This window comes from Alosa pseudoharengus, unplaced genomic scaffold (genome assembly GCF_046254945.1).
Source record: "Alosa pseudoharengus isolate Yale_2024_CS ecotype anadromous, Long Island Sound unplaced genomic scaffold, YU_APseudo_1.1 YU_APseudo_1.1_scf_2, whole genome shotgun sequence".
In the NCBI taxonomy this organism is placed as follows: Eukaryota; Metazoa; Chordata; class Actinopteri; order Clupeiformes; family Clupeidae; genus Alosa; species Alosa pseudoharengus.
The window spans coordinates 45,607,268-45,628,964 of record NW_027468663.1 but is presented as its reverse complement, the minus strand read 5'-3'; the positions used below and the strand labels follow the sequence as shown (position 1 = coordinate 45,628,964).

General features: G+C 40.5%; 1 gene segment (V, D, J or C); it reads right to left on the bottom strand.

The window, feature by feature from the left end:
- Window positions 1-377: 377 nt before the first annotated feature.
- Window positions 378-1,171, bottom strand: LOC143133544 (T-cell receptor alpha chain V region RL-5-like). The segment is given in 3 exon segments: window positions 378-718; window positions 885-908; window positions 1,114-1,171. Coding segments are annotated over 3 exon segments (423 nt in total).
- Window positions 1,172-21,697: the final 20,526 nt, after the last annotated feature.

Genomic DNA, 21,697 nt, shown 5'->3' with positions numbered 1-21,697 from the left:
CTGACAAGGGTGTTGTTGTGCCTATATGTGTACACATGTATACAATATGGAGCTTGACATGACTTCTGTCACCATAGATTTATGAGTAAATGCCGCCTCCCTCTGGACAAAATGGGTACATGCATCAGTCTCACTGTCTTATACTGTAATTATGCCAGAATCCAGGCTGAAACCTCCCTAAAAAGAAGCAGTTCTCTTTACTGGAAAATTACATGCTCTACTGTATGTGATCCTGCCAGCCTTTTAATAACATGATTTTCTCAGTGGATTTATAACATTATAGGTATCACAGTACTCAGAACTATATATATATATTATTTATTTTTATTTTTTATATATTTTTTTCTTCTGCAGTGTCTTCACTGGCCTTTGCTATCTCAAGCCAGGTTTTTGTATGAGGACGTGTGTTTGTCAGTCACTGTGGGCTGCAGGGCACAGTAGTAGAGAGCAGAGTCTGAGAGTTCAGCAGATGATATGTGCAGATAGAGTTTCTCTTTAGTCCTTTCCCCAGACAGATGACGGGCGATTTGTGAAGTCTCATTTTGCTCAAGAGTGTAAATGGTCAGAAGACATTGAGGGGCTGATTGTGGATACTGTCGATACCACTGTAGAGACTGTACAGTTAAAGAGGAATAGTTGCATGAAAGAGTTAAATCAGATCCCTTCATATCAGAGACCTTGATCCTGTCCGGAGTAATTTCATTCCCATGAATTTGTCCTGCCAGAGACAGACACTTCATTTACTTATGTACAATACAATTTTCAGTTTGTATCATTAATATATTTGAAATTCATTATGGCATTTATAAACATGACATAATGTTTTAACAAAAAAACTGTGCTATTTGTGGCAGCACGTAAAAGCATAATATTGTGAATGTTACCTGTGAAGGCGGTGAGGCGTAGAGCTGAATAGAGCAGCATATTTAGTTAGGAAAACTCAATAATGTTAAAGAAACAACACAACAGAGTGCAGCTGGTGTAGTTTGAACTCTTCTTGTGTGCAAAAACAATTTCAGAGCTTGTCATGCAAGCTCCTCCTTCTCAATCAGACCACCTAGTTTTCGGCAAGTGCATAATGAGTGAATGGTTTACTTGTAACTAGTACAGTACCTCCCATTTCAGCTAACTGAATGTGTGGAGACTGCAAGTCCTTCTTGATGAAAGACATTTATCTGAGAGGGAGTGAGATTATCAGCCATGACACCAATAATTAAATATTGATTAGAACAGTTGGAAACATTATGTCACAATACATTAAAATAATAGATATTATATCTACAGTATAGATTTAATATGTGTTCATGAGGATCAGCAAGACTGATTTATGTATGTGTTAAATGCAGTAGACAGATCAGTGCTGTGGCCCACTGTCCTTGTCCACTGTCCAATGAGTTCAAATATTAGACAAGTGCAGATGTGTGTAGGCTATAGTACTCTACTAGGTTTTAGTAAAGCATGGTTTAGTGGAATACTTGTTCCATATGGTCTCGCGTGTAAAAAGATTTCTTCAAATGCGCCGCTGACTATCAAAATACCGATGCGCTGTTTGAAGCTGCGCTGTTTGCTGTTAAAGGGAATGACAGATGTCATTTTCATTGATTTAAAGGATGTTACGCCAAAAACAAACCCATGAGTGATTAAGAAATATAAGACCAACCTTTTTGCGCAAGGCGCCGACGATTGATAACAAAACCACCACCAATGTGTACTGGACAAACCCCGAAAGATATTCACAGGTAACCATGCGTTTTAGATCGCCAAGATATAGCCATTAGTCTGCCTGGGTGAAGGTTTTAAGACATTGGAGTGTGAAGGGTTGATTTTTGGGCACAAGCGGGCTATAGTAACATACACAGTGTTGAAACATGTTAATATCTTAATTTTTATTTTATTGATGGCATTTAAATAACAAAATAACATTCATGGCCTTTGTTGAGTTGTATTGTGAAGTATGGAGATCATGGAGACAGCCACGGTCCTGAAAACTCCTTGAAATCCGTCTTTAGTTTCTGAATCCCATGAGCTGTCACTGTCAAAAGCAATTTGTTTCTGTTCCCCTGCCTGACCATTACTGTCCATCTCATAAGAATCAGTGTCCCACAGACTATCAGTGTCACTGTCTTGATCCTTTTCTTGATCTCTCTCTGTCACTCTAGTGTTCTCCTCATCAGAGTCCATACTCCATGAACCATCACTGTCCTGCTCTATGCTCTGTCCTTTCCACTGTGTCCCTGCATCCTTGTTCAAATCATCCTTTAAGTCTAAATTCCACAGGTTACAACTCTCCACTTCTGTCTTCTTTGTCATTTTCCTCCTCCCTCTTTCCATCCCTTCTTCTAAAATATCATTCTCTGGCTCTTTTACTGTTTTTCTCTTCACCTCATTGTTAAAGTTTGTGTCTCCATGTCCACCACTCTCCTTCCCTGTAGCTTTGCTTCTGTCCTTTTCTTCTGCACTCTTGGAACATTCTGAGCCATGTGTTTTCTCTTTCCTCCCCATCTTCTCTGTCTCATCTTCCTTCTCTACCTCACAGTCCTCCTTTCCCTCACTGACACTTTTTCCGTATTGATGTTTTATTTTATCACTGTTCTGCTCTTCCTCAGAGTCCTTAATATCAGCATTCTTGTCATCTCGCTCCTTTCTCAACATTTTTCTACTCACTTTCACTACTAACTCAAATTCTGTAATGTCCGCCGAACTCTTCTGTTTATCCAGGCTTGTTTCAGTCCGTCCCTGTGTCTCCATCTCCTTTCCTTTAGCACTCTCTTGTCTTTTGTCTCTTGGCCTCTTTTCCTCATCCATGCTATTGAGTCCTCTCTTGTATCCAGACTCCTTTCCCTTAATCATGTGGTTCTTTCCTTTCACCATCTTTACCTCCAACAGTCTAACATCCCCTCTCAGTTTCTCCATATTTTTCTCTAATTCCAACAGTCTAATCTCTTCTCTCAGCTTCTCTATATAGTCATATAGTTTCTCTAACTCCTCTCGCTCATTTTCCCTCACCTTCTCCATCTCTATTTGTTTTTCCATCTCTCCTTTCCTAATATGATCCTGTCTTTTCTTTTGTTTATCCTTGTGACACTCTCGCTCCTCTCTCTCTCTCTTCTCATCCTCTCTGCCGGACTGGTCAGCTCTGGCACACTTTTCATCTCTACGTCCCTTAGGTAGCTTCTCTTTCTCTCCATCTTTGTTTCTAGTTAACCCCTCCACTCTCCCTCTTTCTCCCTCTTTGTGTTGTCTGTCGGGTCTGACTGTTTTGTTGATGTTATCCTGCTTCACTTCCGTGTGTGACGCTGACTTCCAACGTTCACTTCCAAACAGACGCTGTCTCAACCACCTCTTCCAGTCACTCTCACTGTGTTCCTTCTTGCTCCCACAGAATGCCTAATTTTTCAGAATTGACAAAATAACATTATTAGAGTTTCTGACTGCTCTACAGTCTTCCTTTTGCCAATATTGTTACTGCTAATAACTTGGTAAATTCAGATCAATGTTACCCCCTCAATACACACTCACAGAGTACGAAAAACACATACACACAAACCTTGTCCTGACTTGTACCCTGTTCCTTCCCGTCTGGGAGTGTCCTGTGTTTTCTCTCCCGTCCTCTACCTCTCTGTTTCTCTTGGGCTGAGTGGCTCTTCTTGGCACTCTGACCGCTTGGCTGCTCCCCTCTGGTCTAGATCGACCACATTTTAGGCTTTATGAATACTATACGATGTGAAACCTCATGGTTTCATGAGATAAATTCAGTGTCTTATATTTCATGATTTTATAACTATTGATTGTTAAATTAGTATAGATTTTATTTTTACACTTCTAGATCTTGACTCATTGTTACATTATAGCCTGTACAATAAATTCATAAGATATTTTTTTTGTTGCTTTACCACATTTCAAAAATTAATGAAATCTCGTCTTCATTACCTTCCTCATTCTCTTCATTACAGCCCTGTTATCTTGTTGATCCATCAGTGGAAGAGGGTCAGACGTCTGGTGCTGGGAAGCCTCCCTGTAAATCCACTCTGTCTCCAGCTGCTGGGTGTGGCTCAGTACCATGGCCACACGATGCTGGAGTCTCCTCTCCATCTCTCGGAGCTGTACATCGACCAGGCAGTCCAGGTAGTGTGGCAACTCCTCTTGCTTGAGGAGGGTCATACCTCTCTTGGAGGTAGATGGTGGTAGCACAAACTGGTAGACAGTTCAAAATAGTTAGATTATTTCTTTTTACTAGTGTACCACTGTTAAAATCGCTTGACTTTGTTAATTAACTTCCAGTTTACCAATATAATGACAGTCAATGATTTTTTTTTTCTGAACTGATCATTTTAATGCCTATTTTTCCTCTCTTATCTTATGAATTATTAATGCTCACCTATTTATCATCAGTATTGCAATGTAATTCAACCCTGATCAAGAGGCACTCATTTGTTTTCTTTGCCTTGAATGAAAATAACTTTACATTTAAATGGTATCTACGTTGATGTCAGGCCAGGATTCAAGTATTTACATCACAATCACCAAATATTCCAAACTCTAGAATCACCTTCTGGTTTTGTATCATGTCCTTGCTTGGAACGTAATGGTAAACTGAGGAATTGTGAAATGTTTGGATGGTTTCTATGGCAGGTTGTTGCATGAGGATGTGTGTTTGTCATTTGCTGTGGGCTGCAGGGCACAGAAGTAGAGAGCACAGTCTGAGACTTTAGAAGAGGAGACATACAGATAGAGTTTGTCTTTAGTCCTTAGTCCAGACAGATGATGGTCTACAGCTGGCTCTTTTTGATCAGTTTTGTAAATGGTTTGAAGATGTTGGGGAGCTGATTTAGGATACTGTTGGTACCACTGTAAATAGGTTGAAACTGAAGTGGAGTATTTGCATGAAAGGGTTAAATCTGACCCCTCCACATCAGACACCTCAGTCCAGTCTGGAGTAATCTCATCTGCAAGAACATGCCCTGCAAAAAAGATAGCAACGGCATTTTTACATTTTTGAGCCTGTATAAACTTTACGACTAGACTGCAATATAAATATCCCAGTTTACTTTGTAGAAAATGTCTTACTTGAAAAGGCTATGAAGAGTAGCACTGAATAGAGCAGCATAGTAAACTCAGTCAGCTTCACATCTAAGCAGAGTGTGCAGCAAATGCCCACCCCCTTATGGTTTATGAAGACCATTGTTGGGTTTGTGTCATGCAGTGTTGGGAGGGTTACTTTCAAAACGTATTCCGTTACAGAATACAGAATACATGCCCAAAAATGTAATCTGTAACGTATTCCGTTACGTTACTCAATCTGAGTAACGTATTCTGAATACTTAGATTACTTTCGCATTGAATTGCATTTTATAAGTGTAGGAATGCGGCCATCAAATCCTGCTTAGGTCTACTAAACAGGCCTATTCTGGTGTGTTCTTCTGTTCCAAATGGCTAAAGTGTTAGACCCACATAGGAGAATGTAAAGGCAACTAAGCTACCTGATACAACTTTAAAATGGCAAGGTGACCACTAAAACTACAGCAGGCGACTAGGCTAATTAAAACAAACAAAATAAATAGGCTACTTTAAGGGCGTAGCGAGAAATTATAATTAAGGTGTGCCTGTGAGATTTTTCGGTGGCATCAACCCAGTACAAGTGAGGGGCGCATATGACAGGTGGAACGCAAATGACTTGTAAATGTAAACACTATGGGCTAGGCAACTGTATATCAGTGCTCTCAAAATGAACGTGATCGCGTAATGACAATCAAAAAACGCATGTTAAAATATGCTAGGCCTACTCGCAAGAATAATTATTCAGAGGCTGCACCATATGATTCATTTTAAAACGTAAATGTAGATCGATCTAATTAGAACAAATAATAATCCATAAAGCTATTTTAAGTTAGAATAAAAAACTTAGAATGCAGTGCCTATTTTAGAGATTGGTTTTATTGTAGGTCTAAATCAACACGTGAACTAGGCTTTGCTTGTTTAGCAAACTGTGTAACCGATTGGCCGAAGTAGCCTGAGCTATTAATACTTGGGAAAATATCCTTTGAACAGACATCAGGAACCACGATCAGTGAGGAACAGGAGTTACCTCCACTTACTTTACTCCTAATTTGCTGTGCAAACAGTCATTTCAGGGTCTCCGATGACGCGTCCATAATGCGCACTGGCTGCGTTTTTAGGCTAGTGCAAGACGGCGGGGCTTGGATTTAAACATGTAAACAATTTGATCATAGATTGCTTTCAGGAGCTTCTGGGAAATGGAGTTGCCTTAATTTATTTAGAGAGTGAACAAACTTATGAAACAGAGAAGTATCGTCATGTAATCCATTGATTTCAACAATGTAACTGTATTCTAAATACCAACTATTTAACTTGTAACTGTATCGGAATACAGTTACTCATAATTTGTATTCTGAATACGTAACGCCGGTACATGTATTCCGTTACTCCCCAACACTGCAGTGTCATGTCAGCTCCTCCTCAATTGAACTAGTTGTCTGTGAGGCTGTTACACTGAACATATAGTTTACAGTTCATTGTCACTGCCTACTTCTGAGTTTCTTGGCAGAAAAATAATGTAATTCACCCCAAGAACAGAATATATTTCTTTACATTTTGATCATATGCCCAAGCACATTTGCGTGTGTATGGATTACAGTATGTGTAACTGGTATAGCTAAATGCCTTTTAAATGTAGCTGTCATATGGACAATCAGTACAAGTGATCTCTCCATGTTCAAAATGCAGTAACAAGCCAGATCAGTGATAAGGTTCACCAAACAACACACAGCTCAGTAGTGAACAAATCATGTGGCAGAGTTCCTGCACATTAATGAATAAATATTTCTTAATTGCAGTGAAGTTGAAATGTTGCATAAGTAGTGCAAATTGTTTTACAAGTTTAAGGGGATTTTGTATGGCTGTTGAATAATGTTATAACACATTTCATTTTCAGATAGAATAACAAAAACCTTGTCCTAAAGTTAAGTAGGCAGACTCCTGCTCAGTGTACAGTATATGGGCCAATGGTTTTTGCACCAGTGCTGAACAGGTTCCCATCACTGTGGGCCTCAGAGCACAGTAGTACACAGCAGTCAGATATCTGCAGGTCCTGGATCGAAAGAGGGATAGTCTTTGTGCTAGTGTCTGTGCTAGTGTCGATGCTTGCGTTGAATCTTTTTTCAAATTCTTTCTCAGTTTGACCTCCGCCGCCCGAGGTAAGCTTGTTGAGAACAAATTTCGGGGATGTTTCTAGCTTTTGTTGGTACCAGAATAAATATGGATATGGATCATCGGTGATGTATTTGCACTGTAAGGTGACATGTCCACCTTCCAAAGCAGACATTTCATTTGGTTGTTCAAGTCTGTCTTCAGCTCTGCATTCTAGAAGAAGAAGAAAAACAAGAAACAGTAAGACAATAAGAGGTGTGGAGGAGTACAAATGTAAAATTTGAACATAGAAACTGAACGTAGTGAACTGAATATAACTTTACTTACCCAGATAACTAAAGATGAGTAAAAGTAAACAACAAGAGAAAATCATGGCGTCTCCAGCAGACACTCCTGCACACCAGAGTTCAAATAAGCTCCAAACAAGAGTCCTTCTGCTTTTACTGAGGGTGTGTCCATTCTCTTCTTTTCTCAATACAAAGTGGTGGAAGGAGATTAGTAAAGGGCTTCTGACATCTCTATGATGAAAAAGGAAATGCTGCCACCATGTGGTGAATTGGAACCACTGTCAATCCACAGTTTGATGCGTTGCATACAATCACCAATAGATTAGTACATGACATTTTAACTCAAATATGAATATTCAGCCCATTGATAATTAATTGCATTGGAGTAGAATTTATGGTAGGTTTGTATGTTTGGATTGTTAATGTGCTTTTATACACTGATTATAACTATGTTCCCACAGTTGATTTTTAATTACTGTACATTGTCACAAGAACAGAGTGCAGTGGTTAGTAAACTTCTTGAAAATATAGTATTGATGAATTTTTAGATTGTTTTCAATAGAAAAAGGTATATGTGTTTCACTGATGATATTGTGCATTATTATACTGCTCTTCTGAAAGCTGAGGAAGATTCCACTGAATTGAAAGGCCCATCCCAATGTTCATTCAAGTAGTACATATTTTGAATTCTTGTATTCTTCTATTAGAGAAAGTCATGAGGGTTTTACACAGTGTGGGTTGTGTTCCTGTCACTGTGGGCTCCAAAGCGCAGTAGTAGACAGCAGAGTCTGAGACTTCAGCAGATTCTGGTGAAACCATTGCAGATTGTTCATTGAAATGGCACTATATGTGCAGGAGAAAGAGGCTGTTTCACCCTCTATGATGCTGATTGCCCTTGAGGCTGGGGTGATGTCATCTTGCAAACTGTAACCTAAACAAGTAAGGATTAAAATAACATAAAGCATGAAGATATATACAGTAATAGTAATCTTGTTCAAGAAAAAACAACTCTAAGTTTAAGGTAATGACAAGCCTACCTATGCAGAATAAAAACAGAAATAGCAGCACAAGCATGGTATTACAGTAAGTTACACTCAAGCTGCAGTCAATGGTATAGACATAAACATATGACAGTTATAACTGGAGTATACAGCATTAACTATCTCATGGCTACATCACATCTCACCCACATGATCCCTCCCCTTAGTCATCTCTGCTGTTGCAGGCAAGTAGGCCCTGACACTCTGGAGTGTGTTTCCCGTACAACTACTGAGGTTAGCTTTTTACTAACGTGGTACGATGCATCGCTCAACTAACCAACATGTATTGTAAGTTACGACTGTTTCCCAAAACTGTCGTAGTACTTTGTAAGTTTGGACCATGATAGTTTCCAAACTTCAGTAGTTTGGACTAAAGTGGTTAATGACATTTAGTAGCATGTGAACGGGCACACTGCACATAACAGAGACTTAATGATGGACTACCTTATTTTAATCCGTGAAATCATCTGTTTTTCTTTATTCAGGGTTATCAAGTTAATTCATTGGTTCATATAGGCTTGTAAATTAACGACTGCTTTGAATTAGCGTTTAACACGTGTCATTTAAATGTGCTGGTGAAACAGTTGTGTACTCTATTGTTATTTACCCCCTTTTTCACCCATACACGCCGTCAAGTCTGTGGCACAGTGCGTTAAGGACGGCTGATGACAGCCGCCGGTGCGCAACATTTAACAGTCTCCTACTGGTAGTCATACTGTAGACGCAAACTGCATTTTGTTGTCTTTGTACTTGTACTCTGCACAATGACAATAAAGTTGAATCTAATCTAATCTATTCTAAAGAGCCATTCCATCCAAAACCCCATCCAACTGGTTTTCTCAGTTCCCAAAATGTTTAGAGACTGTTCAACGATAGGTATGTTGCCTTTGTACTATTCTCAATTAAATGTAGGGTTTACATGTTTTGCAGATCATCAATTATATACAGTGTCCCAACGTTTTTGGAAAATAGATTGTATAATGCATGCATAACATTACACCATTTAGATTATGCTTGAAACTGATAATAATGCCATAAAGAAGATTGTCTGTGCCCTTGTTTAAAAGCTGGGAGGGTTTTTGTTCCATGCAGCTGGTGTTCCTGTCACTGTGGGCTGCAGAGCGCAGTAGTAGACAGCAGAGTCTGAGACTTCAGCAGATGAGATATTCAGATGAACTTGTTTAGAGTTTTTATCCACTTTACCAGAGGCACGAGGATGAGGAGGAGTTGATTTCACTGGATCACTGTTGGATTCAAACAACATGATGATGAATTCTGGTTTAGATCCTGGATTCTGGCGATACCACTGCAGATTTTGTACCTCAACTTTGTATGTGCAGGAGAGAGAAACTGTTTCTCCCTTTAAGGCGATGATGTGTTCTTTAGAAGCTGGAGTAATGTCATCTTGTAAACTGTCACCTAAAAAGGTAAGGAATTAGATATAATGAAATACATTACATTGTGATTATGAGTATGTTATTACTTTTGTGGTAGCTGAATAACTGCAAGCATACCTGCGAACATTAAAACTAGAAACAGAAGAGACAGCATAGCAATGTTTTAAACAAGGAATCACTGGTATAGACATGAACATATGACAACTGTCACTAAAACATCCCTCATATACTGTACATCACACTCCGTCTGCATGACTCCTCCTCTCGTGCATCTCTGCTACATAAGACAGAAACGTGTCCCTTAGGGCCTGAAGGAGGTGGTATGCTCCTCTGTGCACATTTGTGCGCCTCGGAGATGTGAGTCATTGACTCGGGGTCACAATTGTTGGGAGGCACACAACACCACCCACATGCCGTGTTGATGAAGCATTTCTCGTCACGTGCTGCGTGCACGGGACACAGACGCAGGGCTATACCAGGCCTATCACACAGCTGCTTACAACTACATCTGCTGCCCCCAGAGTCTTGCTGCAATAATGAATCTAAAACATATATTCACATATTCCTGTGTTCATTACATATCACAAAGCCATTAGATCAAGATAATTGTTTGCTTGTCCACAATATTTTGAACGAGGATTAAGTGTTGTAAAGACTTTCAGCATTTATTGTGTATGTTTAAAACAAAAATGTATAGGTCAGTAATGGGACAGTACCGGTTCTCCGGCATGGGATGAGCTTTTTACGATGACTAAAGGAGTATGGTTAGCAGTGCTGTTTAACACAACCAGTGGCTGGACTGATGGTGTCATGATTAAAAACTTAATCTCGTCATGGCAAAAAAAAATTTTTTTCTTCATGTGTGGCCCTGATACGCCATCATCGATAGTAGAGTACATAAAAGTATAAAAGGGCAATAGTTTAAAAAGGTTTAAAAAGTAATAATTGAAATACAAGAAAAACAACATAGAATGATTAAAAGACAGAATGCAAAACAACTAATTACCGGAACACCACCGACAACTTAACCTGTGTGCTTTATAGTGTCCTAGTCAGCCAACAACTTAACTCAGTGATAGTGATCCTAGTCAAACACCCAGTGAACAGCAGCACTCTATATGGAGATTCTTGAAGTAGCCCCGAACTGTGCGAGCACACATATATTTCCTTTCAGGGCCATAAATGCCCGACCAATAGGGCCTAATAATTACTCTATGAAGGGGGGACTAACAACCAAATAGTTAACACCAGGGCCTGAGTGGGGCCACTTTTCAGCCCGGGAGTTTCAGGCCCAAGACCGGCCCACGTTTTCCATAGTGGTGGAAATTGGATAAATGAAGCAACATTTCAGCTCTTACTATCCTGTAGTTTTTATTAGTACCATGGTTCAAGAAGTGTGTAAAGGTTATATTAATTCACTTCAACTGAGAAGTTAACAAAAAATATTCCACATGTTAACAAAAACAGAAAGAAAGAAAGAAAGAAAGAAAGCCTTTGAAATGTAGCCTATCCCACGCTTCCACAAAGAGGCATATTGAACTAATGTTTAGGCTACATGTTTTTTGCATGGGTAGGCTATATTGTTGTTTGGTGATTTAGCCTACTCCTTTACTACACCCTTTTCTAAGCAAACAAGGCATATAGGTTCATCATGTAGCATAAATATTTTGCTATTTCTTACATTAAATAACTTTAATTTATCCTCTCTACTTGTCCCTGTAGTCATGGTCTCCTCATCACTAATTTCGGGCTCATCATTTTCAGTGGTCGACTGGTTGATCTGCTGCTCAGAGGCTACAATTTTTACCGCATAGGCCTACACAGATCAAACTTCAGTTTTGTTATTAATATTTGCATACTGCAAAGTCTATGAATCGGATACAAAAGGCTAATATTTTAAGAAATGTAATATGTTGCTTGCAAATAGCTTGACAATGCTACAAACGTCCAATATTAGCCCAATAACTGCTAATAATCATTGCCTATAGGCTATCTCTCTTTACCAGTTGCCACTTTTGTCTGTAGGCCTAATCTAGAAGCTTGGCACATTAGCAGCATCTACCTGGCCGTTTCAGTCCCTCCTGGCCTCTTTCTACCATCCATCCTTCCTGACGCTTATGGCTACTGTAGAGCCAGCCCGGCTATCCGTATCTGAGAAAACGTTTTGGAAAAGACGGACTATATGGACCCAACCAACTCTTTTTAGGAGGGAAGAACTCCCTCACATGGTAGGCTACAACCCATGCAGAGGCAACGATGCCATGCACAGAATGCGGAACGTGTATAGCCTACTTTAAGAGAAGTTAGACTAACGTGACAAATGTCAATATGTTTTTCCTCGACCGGCCCAAAAGTGAAGCGGCCCACCGGGAATTCTCCCGATTACCCACCCCGGGCCTGGTTAACACAACACATAGTTAGAAGAAAGACATGTTTGCCTGACATGTTTAATTAAAGTTTAATTTCACTGCTGGTTATGCCTCATGGAAATCCAATGTGAACTGATAGTGTCCAGACCAATTATCAACTGAAAATCGGTCTGGTGTCAGCCAGGCTACTGGGTCAGTGTTGCTGAAGTAAATTAGCAGGTCTAAGTTGATCAACCACAATATCTGCAAAGAGCTTGTAAGACCAGTCTTTTTGCCAGCCTTTTGCGTTCTTCAACAGGAAAGACATTTTCATAACCGGATGTCTTTTGTAGGCAATTTACATCTGTGTGAATATCTTCACTAGACTGAATTCATTTTATGTATTTATGTTGTAATACATGTAAAATAAATGAATGACACTGACACTACGCACAAATTAATTTAAACTTAAAACTGCACTTCCCTAATAACTGCTGACTTGTTCTCTCATGTCAGTCACTGACAATAGCTAGTATGCCTCGAGAAAACACATGGGAAAAACACTGTTCAGTTCACCAAGTCATGATAAGCTATTGGCGTTGCACAGCACCAGTTGTGATATTTAACGGCTGAGTGTAATCATAGGTAATGTCATGTATGAAAACTAGTATTGCTAGACAATACTATAATGAGTGTCAAGTCGAGGGCAGCTGAGGTGTGGTGATGAGATCATCGATACGCAAGTAGCCTACGCTGTTTTGCCGTCCAATCAAACACGTAAGGGCGGTGTTTTCGAATTTTTTCACCCTGGGACCAGGTTTCAGAAAAGTGTGTCTTCAGGCAGTGCGTTTACAGGATTCGTTTGGACGATCAGCTAAATCGATGCAAAACGTGTGTTTAAACCAAAGTTTAAACCAGAGTGAATTAGTGAGAGGACTCTCTTCTTTCTCTTCTACAATGACTGATGGGGGATGCTTAGGCTGAACTCTCAGCCTTTCTCTCTCTCTCCATCTTAGTCTCCAGCTCTCTGTCTTTTCTCTCTATCCCTCTCTTTCTCCCTTAATTCTGGGTTTGTAATCTTATTATTTGGTATCTGATCTGCCATAGCTGATAAACTAGTTACTTGGTAATTGATTCAAAATGATTAATTAAATGGAGTCAGATTAAACAAATTTGTAAGAATAACATTACCATCTAACTCTTCACCCTATTTGTCCATTGTTCACACACACGATGAACAGGAGAACTGACCGGTGCTTTGGGCCTGCTCTCTCCTTTCAAGCGAGGATAGCCTGACGTGTATTCATGTCGCGCGGGTGAAAGATTTGAAGTTATTCGCATAGTATCCAGCATAGTATACAATAAATCATTATAATATGGCTTGCAGAATATCATTTGACAATTGTTCTCCATGGGTTGCTGCATTGGTACTAAATTACCACATACATTTAGGAAGGGCTCTGAACAATTTGATTGGTGGGTTGGCAGTGACTGCTTCCATGCACTGGAGAGGTTACAAGTAATTAGTCTATATTTATATACCTTAGGCACGGTCTTGGCATAACTAGTTCATCATATTTACTTTCTAAATTAACCTTGTTTGCACACGTTCATCAAGATCTACTTTAATTTAAAATTATACCTTAATAGGTCTACACACTCTTATGTCGAAAGTGTATACTTTCACAGCTGGCCCTGTTATTCAACACATGCTGAAGTGTGCTCCAGGTGTGACCACAACTCTGAGGGTTGATTTGAGAGAATTGTGTTATGTTGGTGTGATATCATGTACCCTGTGGGAAGATTACTTTGATCTGTCTTATCTTAAGAACTATAATTTGTGTCTAGGTTTTTGTTCAGCTTTTCAGTGAGTTTGTATCACTGGGTACCTCAAGGGCACAGTAGTAGAGAGCAGTGTCTGCCACTGACATATTTTTAATAATGAGCTCAGTAGATGTGCGGGATGTTGTGGAATCATAATACTGAGGGTCAGGAATATCATCAGTACCAGTGTTAGATCGAGCTCCTTTGTATAGTATATATTGAGGTGCTTCATTTGGATACTGTCTGTACCAGTTAAGGTAAACATTCTCACTGCTAGTATCGTATGAATACTGCAACTTTCCACGATCTCCTTCCAGATTTTTTATGTTGGAGTTGGCAGGAGTAATGTGATCGGCCACAATGTCTGTGAAGAATTCAGAAAAGAGTTACGACATGGAAAATGATCATGCGTACAATACTATATATCAACCAATGCTTTTCATTTGAATTCACCTGTTGTCATTATGAGGACCAGTAACAGTGTTATCTCCATGTGGAATATGCTAGATGAGGCTGCTGTTCTTAGTTCTGTAAATATCACGCTTCTCTGAGGTGCCTCTCCTTGGGTTACTGCGACTAAAATAAGTCACATGACCTTCATTCAGGAAGGCCTCACTCTGAATATTGAGCTACAGTGATTAGCATTCTTACTCTGTGTGTACTGTATGTAGCCATATACTGTAGTATTGTCACATGTTGAAAATATTGTAGCGATCACACCGGCAGACAGGGATCACCTTTGGCCATGACGGCCATTTATTGGAACAGCAGCAAGGCACACACAGACACAGATATAGGGCAACACAGCAATAGTGTTTCACAGAAAATGAGCCAAGGTTAATGAGTCTGAGTTTGAAAAAATAGGAAATAGAATAATTTTTATTTTAACAAATATTGAAAACGGGTCCCCCGCACACCTTACAAGGGCTGTTAAACACACAATTTTCTTAAATAATATATGCATAATATATGCTTCCTTGTTGCACTATTCATTCATTCATTCATTCATTCATTCTGAACAGATTGCTGTCATTAAAACAACTCGGAATTGTAGTTGAAAATGTCAGATACTGTATAACGGCTCACTTGAAAAAATGTCGGCTTGAAATCGGACACGGGCTCATAATGGGATGGGCTGGGTCGGGCTCAGACAGAAGGGGGTCGGGTAGGGTTGGGCTGGATTTTTTGGGCCCGATCTAAGCTCTAGAGCAGCGTCCACACTTGGGTTTTCTCTTTATTCAGTCTACCAGCAATCCGACCATCTTCCTCATATCTCTGGTCTTTCTCACCGAACACACTCATTAGAAATGTGGGAGTTGATCCTTCATATTGACGATACCACTGAAGAATTTGTGCAGAAGAGTCGTTGCAGGAGAGGATTGTGTTAGATCTTTCCATAGTAGTAGTCTCAGCCCTGTTTGATGTTATCGGATTCCCTGATGATTGCCCTGTAGCCAAATCTACAAGCACTGGCGCCTTAATGCAGGGGCTTATCTGGGCTTCAGCCCAGGGGCCTCGACCAATGAGGGGCCTCCTAATAATAATAATGATAATCAATAATACTAAACGGCGTGTCCGTATTCGCGGCATCATTAGCCTACTCTGGAGCTAGCCTAAATAATTGAGCACATCGTACTGCTCCATAGATATATACACTAGATGTCGCCTTGACTACTGCTGTTCATTGGAACGAATGCGTCAATCGAGACGCCATCTTGCTTCAGTGATCCACTCCTCTATAATGCATTAGCGTCAATCTGGGCAAAGATCTAGCTTAAATAAAATCACCATAAATCGTCAAAATCTCAAGCAATTATCTAGTTTTTTGGGTTGTTCCAACTGACAGGCATGTATTTATGGTTGAGTCTAGAGAAAACTAAGCTTAAGACGATAATAAAGATACATTTTACCCGTCTAGCCCCATAGACTCCCATTCATGCACTAGCTAGCGGCGGCCCTTAGAGGAACAATGAGTAAACTGCAACCAGGTTCGACACAATGAAAGTAAACAGGCTCTTCGTAGACAGGCTCTGGTTGAGGCCACATCCCCCTCGTCTCGTTTACTCATGTAAGTTGTAATCTCACCAGAAGTTGCTGTAGATCTGTAGAACATTTACCTCTGCTACTACATAGGCTACGCCAGTCGTTACTTTTATAATCATGGGTCAGTGCCATGGGCAAACGAGATGTAGCTGAATTCATAAATGACAAAGCCATGAGAAAGGTGATTTTCTTACGTTTCAACAACAAAGAAGCCGATCTGCCATCATTGTGAGAAGTTCCCAAATTTGTCGCTAATCGCTAAAAAGGTTTTCTATCACTGGGGACGGCCAAACGTCCCTAAATAGGTAACGCTGACAATACAGGAGAACTAGTTTAGCGCTTCAGATCCCTGTACCAAGATGGCGGCGGTGTTGACGCATGCTGAGAAGCAGAAGGCGACATCTAGTGTATATATCTATGGTACTGCTCTTACATCCATGCAGAGGCCCCCTTTGTCTTCTCCAATTCTAAAGTGTAACAAAATGTAACAAAACGTAATAAATCCCAACGGGTGTAGAGGAGAGGCTGAAACTGACTGACAAACTTATCATACAAACTCTGGAGATAACGTGGGATTGAAGCAACGATAAACGAATGACGTGGATTCCTGTAACTGTCCATGACAACAGAAGGCATAGCAGGTAAATATCGTAGCAAATAGCCTGGAAATGAAACGGCTTTAAAAACATGTATTTCACTTGTCTCATTGGAGTGAACGCAGAACATGGGCTGTGGCGCAAAGACATGAATTAGTGATCTGCATCTCCGTTCACCAACAGCTAAGTTTGTGCTAACCCATTCGCACATATAATAGTCTATGTTATGTTTTCTCCCTTGTTAAAGGAACACGCCACCCAAAATCAGTAGTGATGTATGTTCTTACCGTAACTTTCACGAGTTGAGTCGTACCTCTCCCGCGTCGGTAGGTGCACTCAAACGTTCTGTCGCGCGGCGCGAATGTGTTAGCATGTTGCTATGCTAGCGGGCTCTGCCGTGGCCGTAGAGAGAGGCACATAGCAGTATTCAAACACCTCCACGTTTTACCTACTTAAATACAGTTGCACGAGTAGTTGATGAAAAATGTTAGGGCACACAACATGAAACGTGACGGTTTTCCAAGGGAATAAACATGAGAACTACAATGTGTGGCGCAATAGCACTTGGGAGTACTTCGACCTAGCATGGTAATATTATTAACACCTAATTGTAGATCCTATCCACCACAGAGTTTAGAATCCATGCTGGATCGACCCTCAGCCTCTCCCTCCCCTCTGAGCGAGAGAGGCACACACACTAGAGATGCGCTGATGGGCTATTATTTCAACCATAACTGCATAGCAAAACTTATCATCCATCAGCCATCCATCAGCACCAAAGTTTGTTGACCAATTTTCAAAACGGCACCTGCCCACCATCCGCTGGTTGTTTTAATGTAGGCTATATGGGTGATGCAGCGCTGCTGACGTGAGGCTAGAAAGCCCTTGCCTGTTCTAGAAAGACTGATCTAATGCAGCAAATATATTAAAAGGCAAAAGTCGTACATTGGCTAGGCCTATCCCCAGAATATCAGCAGCAAACTCATTCTCTGTCGCGCAAAACAGTCTCCAAATAAAACGCACATCGGCCTGTTGCCTATTCTGCCAGCTTGTGACAATATATCGTCCAAAATGCTTGATTGCATTGCATTCTCCACATTTTTAGCTACATTTTCATGTACCACATCAGCATTTTTGTTCAGTGAATCTTTTGTAAATTGCTTTACAATTACCGTCGGGCCCTTGTCAGCAGACTTCGGCTTGCCTCTTGCCATATTCACTCCTTGTCTTCCGATGTCATTTCTGAGTCATCTACAGATGTTCACCTCCCTAAATAGAACCAACTTCAACCTGTGTTATATCCTAGATGAGACTGCCTGGGTTATTTTGTTTAGATATTAGCCTATATATAAAACACGTAATTGTAGCCTACCATTCAGGGAATAGGCATTTAAAAGAGAGACAGAGAGTGATATGACTAAGAAATGACATCGGGCGATGGCAGTGCGAGATGTTCAGAACGTAAGAGCTAAAACTTCTACAAACTCACTAACATCCACAGCGGAAAAAGAAGGTAAGAAAAATAGTCGGAAAACTTAGATGTGTAAGGCAAGCAAGCAAGTTTGGCGGTTGTTACTAAAAATGTGAACAGGCACGTTGCATTGTTGTGCGGTGGACTTTCAGAATGAATGGAGTCGGAGTTTCTTTAATATCGAGGCGTCATATTTGTCCGATGGCCTGCTATAAAATTGCGATGTCTGTCTGAAAAAGACGCGCTCGTGCAGTCAAAATGAATGGGAGTCTTCAGAACAGGCTTGTCAGTCAACCTGACATAACAGTGTGTAAAGTAGCCTATAATGTGAATGACTTGTTATTTTATCAAGGATTTCTTACTTTTTGCAAAAAATAAAGTACAATAGGCATTAATTAGTAGGCCAGGAGCATGCTGAAATTATGTGGCAAATTGCGTTTTTTATTACAATGATAAAATTGTAAAAGGACGTGACCGAAGCTGAGGCAAGCCAGGCAATAGGCCTATAGGCCCGACGGTAATTGTAAAGCAATTTACAAAAGATTCACTGAACAAAAATGCTGATGTGGTACATGAAAATGTAGCTAAAAATGTGGAGAATGCAATGCAATCAAGCATTTTGGACGATATATTGTCACAAGCTGGCAGAATAGGCAACAGGCCGATGTGCGTTTTATTTGGAGACTGTTTTGCGCGACAGAGAATGAGTTTGCTGCTGATATTCTAGGGATAGGCCTAGCCAATGTACGACTTTTGCCTTTTAATATATTTGCTGCATTAGATCAGTCTTTCTAGAACAGGCAAGGGCTTTCTAGCCTCACGTCAGCAGCGCTGCATCACCCATATAGCCTACATTAAAACAACCAGCGGATGGTGGGCAGGTGCCGTTTTGAAAATTGGTCAACAAACTTTGGTGCTGATGGATGGCTGATGGATGATAAGTTTTGCTATGCAGTTATGGTTGAAATAATAGCCCATCAGCGCATCTCTAGTGTGTGTGCCTCTCTCGCTCAGAGGGGAGGGAGAGGCTGAGGGTCGATCCAGCATGGATTCTAAACTCTGTGGTGGATAGGATCTACAATTAGGTGTTAATAATATTACCACGCTAGGTCGAAGTACTCCCAAGTGCTATTGCGCCACACATTGTAGTTCTCATGTTTATTCCCTTGGAAAACCGTCACGTTTCATGTTGTGTGCCCTAACATTTTTCATCAACTACTCGTGCAACTGTATTTAAGTAGGTAAAACGTGGAGGTGTTTGAATACTGCTATGTGCCTCTCTCTACGGCCACGGCAGAGCCCGCTAGCATAGCAACATGCTAACACATTCGCGCCGCGCGACAGAGCGTTTGAGTGCACCTACCGACGCGGGAGAGGTACGACTCAACTCGTGAAAGTTACGGTAAGAACATATATCACTACTGATTTTGGGTGGCGTGTTCCTTTAACGTGAGATATGTCTCCATGTAGTGTAGTGATAATGCATAAGGTAGCAGCTAGCCATGTTCACGTCACATGAGCCAGCTTGTTATAGGCTAAAAGTATTTCTGTCCCTCCCAAACTGCGTTAAACTGGTGTGTTAAGTAGACAGAATTAAAAAAAAAAACTCCTGGGGAACCCCCCGACACGACAAACACGCACTTTTGAAAAGCTTTTAAACGTCCATATGTGTGGCCTATACCCATCTTTTAACTTAGCCTACAACATGTTGTAAAAGTTCAACGCTTGTTTTCGTGCAGTAGGCTAGCCTTTTTGATAAGCGATGTCATGGGTAGGCTGACGTGATTCGAGGGCATTCTGTTCCTGTTTATGTAAAGGTTTTACATAGGCTGAATAATAGGCTGCATATTATTAACCAAAAGCGCACACTATGTGTCGGGTCAGATCGCGGGCCGGGTATCATTTAATCATAGCCTAATTAATATTTGCGGATGAGGGGGGGGGGGGGCCTTAAAAAACATATAGCCCAGGGGCCTCGGGTGGTATTAAGGCGCCCCTGTCTACAAGCTGTCAAAAACATTGAACCATTCCTTCTGGTTTCACACCCTCTTGATACAGTAAGCTGATTGAAGGATTACATTGAAGGGAAGAGATTCAAACATACTCCTCCTTGGTGAAAAGTGTTTGCACACTGATTTTTACTGTAATATACCTGCATGATCACATAATGTAGGTTTCCATGGACAGTTTTTTTGTCATTCCGATTAAACTATTCCGAATGAAAAGTTTGAGACATCTGTTTACATGGGGTACGTTCTTTTCTGATCACATGCTCTCAAGCACTTTAGAATCTTTGATCTTTTGTTCTCATTTGTCCTCTTTCTCTGCATCCATCAATAGGTTTAGGGCACAGAGGTTAATTTATGTTTTGTACAAAACAATTTATGAGGTATTGGATGGATAGAGCTTCTGTGGCAGGTTTTTGTATGAGGATGTGTATTTGTCATTTACTGTGGGCTGCAGGGCACAGTAGTAGAGAGCAGAGTCTGAGACTTTAGAAGAGGAGACATACAGATAGAGTTTGTCTTTAGTCCTTAGTCCAGACAGACGACGGTCTACAGCTGGCTCTTTTTCATCAGTTTTGTAAATGGTTAGAAGATGTTGGGGAGCTGATTTAGGATACTGTTGGTACCACTGTAAATAGGCTGAAACTGAAGTGGAGTATTTGCATGAAAGGGTTAAATCAGACCCCTCCACATCAGACACCTCATTCCTGTCTGGAGTAATCTCATCTGCAAAAATATGCCCTGCAAAAAAGATAGCAACAGCATTTTACATATATATTCTATATAACAATTCTGTTTTATATTTTTGAGTCTGTATAAATGTTACGACTAGACTGCAATATAAATAATATGTAGAAAATGTCTTACTTGAAAGGGCTATGAAGAGTAGCACTGAATAGAGCAGCATAGTAAACTCAGTCAGCTTCACAGCTCAGCAGTGTGTGCAGCAAATGCCCACCCCCTTATGGTTTATGAAGACCATTGTTGGGTTTGTGTCATGTCAGCTCCTCCTCAATTGAAATGTCTAGTTGTCTGTGAGGCTGTTACACTGAACATATAGTTTACAGTTCATAGTCACAGTGACCCAAACAACACACAGTTCAGAAGCGAACAAATCATGTGGCAGAGTTCCTGCACATTAATTAATACATATTTCTTAATTGTAGTGAAGTTGTAATGTTGTATAATGCAAATTGTGCCATTGTAAGATGTGTGTTATCATTAGTAACTATCATTGTGTCATGAATATTCCACGCATGTACAAGTTTAAGGTGAAACACATTTCATTTTCAGATAGAATAGCAAAAACCTTGCCCTAAAGGTACGTAAGTAGGCAAACTCCTGCTTAGTGTTATATGGGCCAATGGTTTTTGCACCAGTGCTGAACAGGTTTCCATTACTGTGGGCCTCAGAGCACAGTAGTACACAGGAGGTCAGATATCTGCAGGTCCTGGGTCGAAAGAGGAACAGTCTTTGTGCTAGTGTCGATGCTTGCGTTGAATCTTTTTTCAAATTTGC